This window comes from Monopterus albus, unplaced genomic scaffold (genome assembly GCF_001952655.1).
Source record: "Monopterus albus unplaced genomic scaffold, M_albus_1.0 scaffold350.1, whole genome shotgun sequence".
NCBI lineage: Eukaryota > Metazoa > Chordata > Actinopteri > Synbranchiformes > Synbranchidae > Monopterus > Monopterus albus.
The window spans coordinates 220,830-234,196 of NW_018128230.1; the positions used below are offsets into that span (position 1 = coordinate 220,830).

Genomic DNA, 13,367 nt, shown 5'->3' on the forward strand with positions numbered 1-13,367 from the left:
CCTGCTGAAGGCTGGTCTGTTTCTCCTGCAGTTTGCCGCTCTGCTCCTCCTCTCTCTTTCGGAGGATTTCTTGCTGGAAACGACTGACCGAGTGCAGCAGCTCCTCCCCACCAACCTCTGAGGGTGGGAGGACAACACTGCAGTCCAAGAAGTGGTTTATGGCCGTCAGCAGGTCCTGACGGTCGTCAGCCTGATACGCCGCCTCGTGGAAGTGCTGCGGGAGCAGACGGAGGTGGAATTCATTACCCAACAACATTACATGGGTTCACAGCAGCAGAGCAGTTTCAGAATACTGAGTGATGAGTACACTGGTGGTCACATCCAAGAAAATGAGTTAACTCTGCAGGCACTCACCTTGTCTGACATGAGTGTAGAGATGGAGCGTCCAATCTGGTGGTAGTCGAGATTGGCAGTGGGTGGGCCCAGCAGGAGGAAGAGGAACCTCACAGGGACAGGAACCTCCAGGACAGACTCTAGCAGGACGGCCTCCTGCAGCCGCACAAATGCCATGGAAGGCTGGTCCAGGAAGCCCACACTGCCTGCAGCACAGCAGAGGGACGCAGTGAACCCACTGAGCCTGCTGCTCTATAGGTCCACACACGAATGAAGGAGGTGATGTTTTTATGTCATGTACATAGCACACCATAAGTGATGCGTACCTACGAGGACGACGGTGGCCTCGGCTCTCTCTGGGATCTTCTCCATCAACTTCACCCCATGTTTGCATCTGGAGTGACAGAGGGCTTCTCTCTGGACACAGGGCTAAACAGAGTCATAAATCCTAACCTGTTCTTCAGGCGCTCTTAGGTAGAACAAGGAGTGAGGATGAATTACAAGTCTTTATGTAGTTGTGCCAGTGTTCTGATGAATTCTGCTGCCTTGTTGAGTTTTGCAGTCAGTTTGCTTGTGGGTCTGTGCAGAACTCAACAGAACACCGGTTGGCTAGAACCTCCCCCGGTCACTGCCAAGGCTGAAACAGTGTTCAGGGATTGTTTACACCTGGTAGCCTTCACAGTTAATGCACTAGAAGCAGGTCTAGGTATCACTCCAAAGGTTTTGATACTGATACCTTTACTTGGATACCGGTTCCTAAATGATACTTTTTTTATACCAGTTTTATAAGATCAACTTTAACAAAAAAATGCACATACATTACACATTTTGGTACAGCTCATTAGTTTTAATAATAAGTGAGCAACAGAAGTAGTGTGAAAGCGCTATACAAGTATAAGCCCACTTATTATGTTACTTTCCAATTCCTTTGGCATTTCTGTGCACTCAAAGCAGTTTCATAACTTAAAAGGTAAAGTTATTTACCACAACCTTAAGTTCAGTTTACATTAACATCAATAAATAAAAATGTAGAAAAGCATTTTTCGATACTCGGTGGTATTGAAGTAATTCGATCGATGCCATAAAAGTTTCAAGGTTCGATACCCAGCGCTAACTGGAAGTTTAAAATAGTTGTTACAGTGGCATCAAAACACAAGAAACAGAAATCATGACAACACTATAAGTCACATCACTCAGTAAGGAAACTAATGTGCTAATGACAGCTTCCCTTGTTGTCATATCCCCCTCTGACTAGCTGTTCTCCTACAGCAGGAGAACAGCTCTTATCTGTGGACTGCTCCTCTCCCTCTTTTTACCTTGTCCTTCTCTCCATCAGCCTCTCTGTGATTGGCCGTGTTGTTGCAGGGCTCTGATTGGCTGTTGTGTCTATCCATCAGGGTGGCTATGTTGGCTGCAGAGATGTTCTTGCTGAACAAACTGTGATCTTTCTCATCACTGGGGTGACTGATGAAATGATATAGGATGTGTTTATGAAAAAATAAAAGCAGTGGGTGGAAGACCCATTGGAAGGATAATACATGGATGTAAGGATGCACAGCTGGACTGAAAGACAGATATGGTTTGGCATAAACCTGTGTCGGAGCAACAGGGCTCTGAGGACGTTGGCTCGGTCTTCAGCTTTGATCTGATCTGAGATCACCATCTGCTCCACCACCTGCTGGGCGATCCCGGGCAGAGTCCTCTGCTTCAGATCCAGGAGCACCGCCCCTGGAAACACAACCACATGACATCACTATGACATCATCGAGAGCAGAAGTCATGACGTCACGTCTGGGCTAGCCTGTGTTTGCCTGGGGTCTCGCAGTCAGCATTTCTTTCTGTCGTTACGGAAAACAGGAGCGTGTTCCTGAGGCTACCTTTCCATGTTCTCACTCAAGTCATTGTCCACCACAGCGCAGGCTGTAGGAAATGTAAACCTTTTGTGATTTTGTCAAAGTTAAAACAACATTTACTGTGTGAGCACAGACAAAACTGCAGCTCCCATGAAATAAGACAAGTAGGGCAGTCCTCGGATTAGCAGTGAGCCCCTGAATTTGCACTTAAGTTGAAAATATAAAGTCCTTACAAATGAAGGAGTAACTGCCATGTTTTTTGCCAATTTACCCTTTAAAATCCCTTTATATGTTCCAGTCCATGAATGTTTCCATTAATTTGTCCAAATAAACCCATCAAATATCTGAAGAGTGAATGAGAATGAAATTAAAATATTAATAATTAGTGGCTGAAAATATTTCAGAGCCTAAAGCAAAGCAAAACCATGGATTTGTTAAATATTTTATATTCATGTGGAAACTAAGGGAAAGTCCTGAAGCCTTTCAGCAGCAATATGTTCATATGCAGTGTCAGTGTTTTTCCACTGGATGGCAGCAGTACATCTCCACCTCACCCTGCTCCTCCTCCTCACCATGGGAGATGGTTTTCCGGAGCTCCAGTAGGGAGCGGAAGGAGAGGGAGGCGATGTGAGGCCTTCCCCAGCGCTCCGTCTCTTCCTCCACCTCCTCCTCAAACTTGATCCATCGAGCAGTTTCCCTCCACTGCAGCTCCTGGTTCCTGTCGATCACCAGCTCGTTCAGCTCCACAAACACCTGCAGAAAAACTTGTCTGTCTCATTTGAATGACCGTAACCTGTACACTTAACACAACATCTGTACCCCCAGCCCTAATCTAAATTTCACCTGCCTATAACCAGGCAGGTGAAATTAAAACAGGACGGTTCACCTTGTGGGGACCTGTGCTTTGTCCTGGTAATGTCAGTGTACGTCTTGTACAGTGTACATCCCCACAATGTCACCACACCTGTGTTTACTGTGAGGACATTGTATTGACTTACATTCATTTTCTAGAGACTCTTATCCAAACCCTAACATGTACTTTAACTAAACCTGCCTAAAACCATCTCTTAACCCTAACATGTGACGGTTTATGGAGACCTGTTTTTGTTCCTGATTGGAGGCGAGGCCCCATATCAAGTACACATACATGCTTACTGTATTTCACAGGATGAATGTACTTTAATGTGTGTCCCTACGGTTACATTATGGGGACTCAACTGAGGATGGAAGTCCAATAGGGGGAATAATATTCTACAGTTCTGAATAAGGCAGCTGCAGTGTGTTATTGTGTTGCACAACCACCCAGCTCCAACCAAATCTCTACAGGACAATGCATCATTTTGGTACCGCGGTGCGGGCCCCTGCAGCACGCATGCACATTTCCTATGTGTTAATCCAGAAGGCAAGTCCACACAAGGTAAACCAAGAACCAGACTAAAGTAGACCAGGCTAAACCATGTGTAAGAATCAAACCAGGCTGACACAAACCCCCTGCTGTTACAAAAGAATTCAGATGTTATTCTTCTTTGTGCCAACAGACGCGATACAAAACCCTCCTCTGTACTGTTCACTCATCACTGGCACAGGCCGAAGTGTCGCCTGGTTTCACCGCTGTCAGTCCTGCCCAGTACAGCTTTTACATTCCAGTCAGGATATTGTGCTGCAAACCGGCAGGAATGTGATGTCTGTGTGTGTTGCATTGTTGTGTTTGTGCTGCAGTGTTGCTTCATTAACCTTATAGTTGTCCACAGTGGTTGTTATGTGAATGTGATCATGACTATGACTCACGATGCAGCAGCTCCTCACATTTACATAAACTCATTAATTCAAATCAATCAGTGGCTGAATTTTGCCCAGCGATGTTGCTGAGATAGCAGAAACATTTCGATGAGGAATGAATGCTTTTACACTTCATTAGAAAAAGGAAAAAACCACACATCCTGCCTGGGGCAGGAGTGAGGGACCAGCAGGACACCAACTGACCGAGCGAGCAGCAGTCAGAACTGAAAATGATACAGTGAGCTGGACTTTAAGAAGGAAAAGCGGCAAATTCTCACTGTGGAGAAACTGGAACATGAAACGTTTTAACAGTTCATCAGTTTTAAGTTTCCAGTGAGTTTCCTCTGCAGTGGAAACAGCAATGCTAAAGTAAGAACAGGCACAGAGGAACCAAACAGGCACTGACAGCTGCTCCTAATAACTAATGAACTGGCACTGTGTCTGTGTTGTTGCTGCACATCTACAAACTGTCAGGGTCATAATTTGTTGCCACAGTGAACTGGGTCCCGCACAGTGTCAAAGCAACTCCTGTGAAAATGGACTCCGGCTCCACTTCAGGACGAACTGGGCTACACTTCATCAGAAAGTCCAGGTGGAACCTGATCGAGCTAAATACGTTTTCCGGCTAGAAACCAGTACTCAAGTACTGCACTTAAATGCAACTTTGACATACTTTACTTAAATAGTTCCATTTTATGCTATTTCATACTTCTACTACATCTCAGGGGTAAATCTTGTACTTTTACTGCAGGACATTTACCTGACAGCTGCAGTTACTAAATACAAATTGTAGTTTTTCATGTCCTTCTTGTTCAGTGAAAATCACATTTCTCAAAATTTAGTGATTTCATTTTGAGCGTTTCTGATAAACTGAAGAATTAAATGTTCTTGAGGGGCTGAGAAAATTCTCCTACCTCCATTAAATAAAAACTACCACAAAAAACCTCATCATTGTCACAAAACTGAAAACTGGTTTGTCACATCCAAACTCAGACTAACTTGATTTAGTTAAACCAGGACAAACAGGCAAAACAGACCAGGTGAGACCAGGACTAACCCAGGATAAATCAGCCTGTACCTTTCTTTGTCGACTCTTCAAGTCCAAACGGATCATCCTGAAGACCAGAGGAGAATGAGTCACCTGGAACTGAGCTCTGACTTCACCTCCCTATACCTGAATCCACCTGTCTCACTCCACCTGTCTGTAGGCAGGTAAACTTGTGGAAACAGACAGCCTCCCATGTTTCCTGAGGAGGAAACCTGCCATCCAGTGCAGCGGTGCGTCTCACTTGGGGGGGGGGGGTGAATAGCGGGGGGAGGGGGTCTAATGGCTGGTGGACAGCAGTGAAGGTCTACGGTACAGAGCAATGAGCTGGACCAGGGTCACACATATTACAGTGAAGACACCACGTTCACTGATTCACTGGTACTGCTGGTCTCTGGACAGGGTTTATGGGGAATAACACAGACAGCTGTAGACTGTAAATGCAGAACTGGAGGTAATGCACTAAGTTACTTTCCAGCGCTGCTGAAAGCAGTTGATCAGGTGTCAGTTTGTGTGGTTGAAATGAGTTAAAGTGTCAGTTTATGTCTGATCATCAAACATTATAAATGAAGCCCGGTCTCTGCCCTCTGACCTCATGAGGCGTTTGGTCCCGCTGGAGGTGATGGGGGTGTGACTGTGTCCGGCTGCTGAGCTGATCTTTGGTGATGTGCACAATCGGTCCTCTGGAGCTCCGCCTCACCAGGTGACGTCGGACTGCTGGAACGTCATCCAGTCGGTGACCTGAGGGGGTGGAGTCACAGGTTAAAAGCTGTCTGCAACTAACAACATATTCCGTCCTTCTTTTGTCTTGGCTTCGTTCTTTGCGTTCCCTCCTTCTTACCTTGAGCAGAAGCCCTGTGGTCTCGTGGGAACTTTCTGCAGTCTAACTTAGTTTCAGGCTTGAGTGAACAGCCCAGAGAAGAATCAGTAATAGGAGATGCAAACTCTGGATTATCTAATCATCTTGAACACACTCACACCGATGTTTGCACTCTGCAGTAATCTGCAGCTGAGCGTCAGGTTTCTGGAAAAATGTGATTTCCTCGGAAACAAGAGTTTTCACATCATTTCTAATTTAGCCAGAAGCATTCACTACAAACTGCCAATCACGTTTGAGCAGTGAGGGTCAGCTGACCGTGCCCTCTGCCTGCGGTCAGAGTTAAAGGGACTACAGTGAATCAAAGACTGGAGATGTTAGATTATTTTCCTGCAAATGTAAACTAAATACTGATGATCCAGTGTGTTATTAAAGGATGCTGTTTAATCTGGGTAACAGAATAAAGCCCAGTGTGTGTTCATGGCGATGGGGAAGATGTCAGCTAGTGCAACAGTGTGGTCACTGATGGGTTTACTGGTTTGGGTAAACAGCGCACGGGTACACGTCCTGACGTAAGAATTTAAAAACAGTGTCTTTCTGCAGTTTTACAGAAAGTACACCTACTGCATACTGTACTTACACTGTGGTATTTCTACTTTTACTTCAGTCAAGGACCTGAGCACTTCCCCCACTGCTGGTGTATAGCAAACAGGAAGACCTCCTTCCCGTCACCTTCTGTTTTGATGCAGAATCTGTGCATTAATTAAATGTACTATCGAAACATTATTTAAAAGGCACTGTGCCACTAATCTGGCCAAGACGTGCATATTCATGTGTTTTAAAACACACAGCTGTTTGACACGCAGGTCTTTTCATCAGTAACTTGGTCAGACTGAGGTCCAGACTGTGGAGTACTTTTCTACTTAATCCAAATGTTAGAACATGCACTTGGTACTTCAGCTTGAGCAAAGAGAAGAGGTACTTGCACTTGTAGTGGAGTACTATTTTAGACAAGTACTTACACTTGAGTATTCAATTTGCCTACATGTGCCATCTCTCTGCCCAGTGAAGCTCAAACATCTAAGACAAAGAGGGAATGGAGGGACTTTAAGCGGCAGGTCTACGTCTCCTCCTCAGAGTTCCTGCCAAAGTAACGCCAGACAACGCAGGTGACTTCAGGTAAAATAGAGTAGAAACAGGTGAGTACTCACTGAGACCAGCCTTCAGTCTGTCCAGCAACAAACTGTTGACATATGTGATCACGACCAGAGCAGAGACCGACTTCATGTTCATCTGAGAGACTGACTGAGTCCTGCACAACCAGGACCAGGACCGCACACACACACAGCACCACAGTGACAATAGACAGAAGCAGTAGGCCAGGGCTGTAGGACGGCAGCATTGTGTTCAGGTCAGCAGCAGCTTGGGGCCACATGATGAACGCCAACAGAAAAGTCTTTCATGTTGAAACAATTCTTCAGTTTGTCCTGAACACAAGTCCGAGTCAACATGACGCCCGGGTCCACCCAGCGCCCCGGGGCCCCAGTCCCCTCTCCACAGAATTACATTCCCATGCATCTGTGATTCATGTGGTCTGTTGACCTGATGGTGGCACTAGAGGAACGGTTCACCCTGAGGGAGAGTCTGAACCATCTGGTAAGATTTCAGTCTGGAGCAAAGTGGACCCATTGACGTTACACTGAAATGTGTGTCTAATAATCTGACCGCTTCATATTCAGAGCAAAACATTAGAAACACCTGTGAATGTAAGCAGCGCCCACTACAACCTCAGTTATAAACATTTCCACCACCTTCCTGGCTGTACTGGGAAGTGTAGGCTCCACTCTGCTGTTCAAACTGTTTGAAAGAAATGTCCGAGATGTTCATTAAAATGTGCGCTGGTGTGTTTCCACCGCCGTCGTGTTGACACCAGGTCAGTTCTGAGGTGTAAAGGTGACTCAAAGGTAAACCTGTATGTGTAAAGCTGCTGTTCAGTGGGAAGCTATACCAGTGTACATTAAACTACTATAATATACTGTAATACTGTCTATAGGTTTACTGCAGTAAAACTGGAGCAAACTGTGAAAGACGTGATGTTATATTAAAGGTTTTGTACTTTCAAGCTGTTTACTGACTCTTGATGCCGTCCAGGTCAAAAGACGTCAATGCTTCAGCCTCGTCGTCTGCGGCAACACTTGTTATGATGTCACCAGGTGGGAAGCCATTGTGATTGGTCGGGATGGTGGGTGGGTCACTATGAGGGGGAGGGGTTGCAAGTTAAAACTAAGACTAAGATGTGGAAAAACACTTTTAAAGGTTCAGAGGGGATGTTGTGTGGTCCTCACCTGGAGGAGGAGGTCGTTCTTCCCTCCTCTTCTTCAGCTGGAGTGGGAGATCCTTCCTCACCCTCCTCTTCCTCCTGGTCTTCTTCTATGGTGCTTGCAGTGCTGGGGACGAAGCCTTGCCTCCCCTCATTGGTCCTCTTCCTCCTGCTGTTGGCTCCAGGTTTGGACAGAGGGTGATGGACGTGGACAGAAGAGCAGCGGTGGTCTGCCACAGGAAAATAATGATTCATTAGTATTAAGATAAATTCCAAGAGGACACTTTTGAACCCCTGGTTAAAGGATCTGTTCCATCTTGATCTTCTCCAAAGGCCCTGTAATCTTCAATTATAACCACCAGAACCTCCTCATAGAACCTGGATGCACTATGAGAATGTATGAAAGTTCTTGAAAAACCACTTGAACCTTATTAAGAATCTCCCTGGTTGAATGTGGAGACTCATTCCCAGGAACTACTGAGGATTAAAATACTGTAATTTTATTCAGGATTCCTAGAAGCTTGTCAGTCATCCTCGGCTTCTCTGAATCTCCTAGATCCTTGTTATGGACCCCTTAAACTCCCACAATAACTCCAGGAACAGCAGGAACATCCGGAAAAACGTGTTTCTCCAGGACAACTGGAAAACCCTTCCCAAACCTCCTAAAGATTCTTGGGCTAAATCAAATAGTCTCAAATCTCTTTAAAGAGACAAGAACCTCTTTAACCCCCCCAACCACCACCACCTTCTCAGCCCACCTGCAACTTCCTCAAGGACCTGTAGAACATTCTCAGATGCTCCTACAACCCTGTAGAACTTTAAACAAGACTACAGAAGTTCAGAAACCTTTTTAGAGGGAACTGCTGCTGCACAGACTCAAAAGAGTTGACAGAACTGCAGCACCACTGCAGGAAACTTTACAACCTGATGAAGATGTTTGACCTCAATCTAAAACTTCTTGCACCTTAAATGTCCCTGTGATTTTTAATGTACCTCTGGTACCCTGGAGCACCCTAAACAGTACTCGTAGTCGGTCCTGACTAACCCAAACCTTCTCAATAACCTTAAAACTTTTTTCTAAAGATCTCCAGGACCACCCACCCCTTGGAACTCTTAACAAATCTAGCAAACTCTTCAAGATGAACCTGGACAAAGACCCTTGAACCTCCTTGAGATGAACCTAGTGGGTTTTGGCATCTCACCTTCAAAATCCTGCTCATCGTAGACTTGGTGTTTCTCTGGTGGACTGCGAGTTGCAGGATGAAGAATTTGCTGAAAACACTGAACGTCAAACACCTTGTTCAGGTCCTCCTCTTCCTCATCACGGTAGCAACATGGAGGAGGAGGAGTCAGCGACTGCAGGAGGAGAGACAAAGCGTCCACATCACATCTGACAAACATTCACAGTGATTGGGCTAGACACAGTTTCACAGCCTGTATCTGTCAGGGGGAAGAACAACTCACATCCTCTGCTCAAGTACAAGGAAAAATTTAACTGATGCATTAACATGTAAGCAGCAATTTAGTCAACTGCAGTAACCAGCTCTGTTTGCTGCTCACCTGGTTCATAGCCATAGCACCATCACGCCCTCACACTGAGGGGGTTAGCAGAAATATTGGAATGATTACAGATTACTGATTGGCTTGAGACTCACTGCAGACAGACCGAAGGCGTCACCAGGACCCACAGAGTTCAGGTGATGGCTCATGGCTCCTTGAGAGGTCAGAGGAGATCAGCAGATGAGTTAAGCAGCAGAACCTGGAGGCTGAAGGTCAGAACACAGTAGATTCACAGAACATGTGCATCACAGGATCCAAAATGAGACATGAAACCCAAGTTTCTACCTTCACAGATGAACCATTTGTTTTGGCAGGAGTGGAGTTAACCTATAATATATTATAACCCACCCATTTATCTCTTCATTCACCTTAAATGCGGGGTAAACTGCTGAACTTGCCCCGTAGCTGATAAATTAAGGGTCACCTGTTTGATTAAATGAAGGATCTGTGGCTGATCCAGCTTCAGGTGTTGTGGGTTTTCAGGGGAAATGAAGGGTTAATTAATGCAGTTCACAGATGAGTGTCGGTCGAGGTGAAAGGCCAGAGGTCAGACTGACAGCTGTGATGATCAGACTGGATTTGAATGACACCAGGTCCAGAGAGGCTGACTCAGCAGATCAGGTGTGACAGACTGGTGGAGAAGAATATTTCCAGACAGGTGGATACAGATGGGTAGGGACAGACTGGTGGAGACAGACGGGTAGAGACAGATGGGTAGAGACAGGCAGGTAAAGACAGACTGGTGGAGACAGACAGGTAGAGACAGACTGGTGGAGACAGACGGGTAGAGACAGACTGGTGGATACAGATGGGTAGAGACAGACTGGTAGAGACAGACGGGTGGAGACAGACTGGTAGAGACAGACAGATAGAGACAGACGGGTGGAGACAGACGGGTAGAGACAGGCAGGCAGAGACAGACTGGTGGAGACAGACGGGTGGAGACATACTGGTGGAGACAGACAGGTAGAGACAGACTGGTGGAGACAGACGGGTGGAGACATACTGGTGGAGACAGACAGGTAGAGACAGACTGGTGTGAAGAGAGAGTTTCTGTCAGACTGAACATGAGGTGAGACACCAGCTCTGCAGCTTCCAGAGCTGAACAGGTTAACCACACCTTCTCCACCACTCCACCTTAAGGACACCATTGTTCTCCATCCTGCCCAGTTCTCTTGTTGTATGATGGAGAGATTTTTGACACGTCAATAAAAAGATTGTCTCTACAGTTTTAGAGGCCAAAACATTTCAAGATTTAATTTATACCTTGAATCTCAGGCCCTCTTACATTACATTAAAGGAAGAATTCAGGTTTTTGGTGAATTCTAACAAAAGCAGATGGATTGGAATATATCAAACTGCTAGCTTAGCTTAGCATAAAGACCAGAAACGGGGATGAAGTGTTACCAGGAGAATGTCTTTCACGGAGTCATGACTTTGTCAGTAGAGAACTGATCATTTCTGTGTTCACAGTAATCAGGACACAGAGTGAGCTACGTCCAAACTCACCGGGCTAAACATGATGAACTGCAGAAAAACAGCAAAAACAGCAAACTCTTTTCTTCTTCATCCTCTTTCAGTTGATAAATGACCGAACAGTGAAGTTGATCTGTGCTGTGATCCTGAGCTGACGGAATCAGCATAAACCATGACTAGTCACTCTTTTCTAAAACACCAGAGTACTGACATTCACCCAGTGACAACAGTTTATGCCACAAGTTACGTCCAACTCTCAGCCTGTTCTCAGAGACGCTGCTGTAAACAGCCGTTGTCCACGACCTGTTGGCAGCAAACAGCACACAGACCCAGTCAGAGACCAGCTGGGGAACACAGCGCAGCATTTAGCAGATCCAGAGCCAGAGCAGGTGGTGGAGACCAAACCTAGAGCGAACAGAGAGGGAGCACTGGGCTGAGGCTCATCAAGGGACACACATGGTCAGGTTGCACTGTAACTGCTGGATGTGCGAATAAGACACTGACTGATCACAACATATCAACTTAACAGATGATGATATATCAAAGTTTTGCTCAAAAAAAGAAGTGCAGGTGCAACCACACAGGTTCAGCCTAAAGCACAAACATCAGAAAAACACCGACCATGAAGCAGGTTTTGTGGAATCGCTGAATATCAGGAAGACCTTCCGTCTGCTGAGGTGGTTAAAAGATGCATGTTCAGATTGAACAGCTCCGTGTAAACATGGTCTGAGTTCAGTCGGAGTGTCACAGTGTGTGAAACAGGAAGCGAGCTGGAGCCTACCTCAGCGCCCTTGCAGCACTGAAAGGGAGAAATTATAATGCAAAGACTGAAACCAGCAGGAAGAATAGAGGGAAGGAGGAGGACGGGGGAAATGGGGGGAGAACAGGGAGAGCACAACGGAAGAACAGGGAGAAAAGGGAGAAGACAGAGGAGGATGGGAAAGACAAGGGGAAAATGGGGGAAATGGGGGAGAACAAGGGAGGAATAGAAGAATGAGAGGAATCAGAGGAGGTGGAGAGGGGAGGATGACAGAAAGAGAAAAGGTCCAACTCTCTACAGAACTGAAGGTCACCATGGCAACCAAGGGTCAGTCAACTTTAGTCCCACCCCTTGGCTGTCCACACATGCATGTGCACAGCTGCAGAGAGGCTGTTGGTGTGGACTGCTGACATCACTGGTGCTCATCCTCTGCACAGACACTCACCTGGCTGCGCCACCTCTCACCTGGCTACACAAACACTCACCTGGCTGCACAGACATTCATCTGGCTGCGCCACCTCTCACCTCGCTGCTCCATCTCTCACCTGACTACACAAACACTCACCTGGCTACACAGACACTCAGCTGGCTGCTCCACTTCTCACCTGGCTGCGTCACCTCTCACCTGGCTGCACAGACATTCATCTGCCTGCCCACCTCTCACATGGCTACACAGACACTGACCTGGCTGTGCCACCTCTCACCTGGCTACAGACACTCACCTGGCTGCGCCATCACTCTGCATATAGGCAGGTAAAAGTTTTTCCACCGCTGCTTGCCAGTGATTCAGTAAGTCATATTGATGTATGGTGACGTACAGGTCACGTGATGCGATGTAAAACAGTAGAAACTGGTTGTTTTCACTTCAGTTTTCCATCAGATAACACCTGACCTCTGTCCCCAGGTTCTCCTGCCATGTGTGCTCATACCTCGTCAGTGTGCCGAGTTGTCGTGGTCCAGCAGAGACAGAAACACAGTGTTTGCAGCAGCTTTTATAACACCACAGCTCTGTGTGTGTGTGTGTGTGTGTGTGTGTGTGTGTGTGTGTGAGAGAGAGATTGTCAGTACAACAACAATTATCTACAGTACTTACCCACAACATATGGTGCTTACATGTAATTACCTGTGTAAGTCCTGATGTGTGAATGTACAGATGTGACAGTTCTCTGTACACACACTCAGTGGCCAGTTTATTAGGAACCCCTGTGTCAGACTGAGTTAGTGCTGCAGTAAAACAGCGTCACAGAGCTGTCGGTTCACCTGCTGGTCACTGTGGAGGCTGCAGGTTATGCTGCTGTTCACCTGGACTGGGTTATGCTGAGAGTTGGTGAGGAGCAGTGACGTGCGGTCAGGGGAGGCAGGTGAGGCAGAGCCTCCCCTGTCAATCTTGAAAAGAAAAAAAAGTTAACCATAAAATATAATAA

General features: G+C 46.3%; 1 protein-coding gene across 1 annotated transcript in view; it reads right to left on the bottom strand.

Moving 5' to 3' along the window:
* Positions 1 to 11,939, bottom strand: part of LOC109974845 (anion exchange protein 2-like) — a 17,705-nt gene extending 5,766 nt beyond the window's left edge. Inside the window, 13 exon segments of the mRNA XM_020625266.1 lie at positions 30 to 214; positions 355 to 539; positions 660 to 762; positions 1,650 to 1,797; positions 1,926 to 2,061; positions 2,759 to 2,939; positions 5,603 to 5,751; positions 7,963 to 8,081; positions 8,173 to 8,377; positions 9,350 to 9,503; positions 9,803 to 9,913; positions 11,217 to 11,588; positions 11,805 to 11,939. Coding sequence (XP_020480922.1) covers positions 30 to 214; positions 355 to 539; positions 660 to 762; positions 1,650 to 1,797; positions 1,926 to 2,061; positions 2,759 to 2,939; positions 5,603 to 5,751; positions 7,963 to 8,081; positions 8,173 to 8,377; positions 9,350 to 9,503; positions 9,803 to 9,856 — 1,619 coding nt within the window. The 5' untranslated portion in view covers positions 9,857 to 9,913; positions 11,217 to 11,588; positions 11,805 to 11,939.
* Positions 11,940 to 13,367: the final 1,428 nt, after the last annotated feature.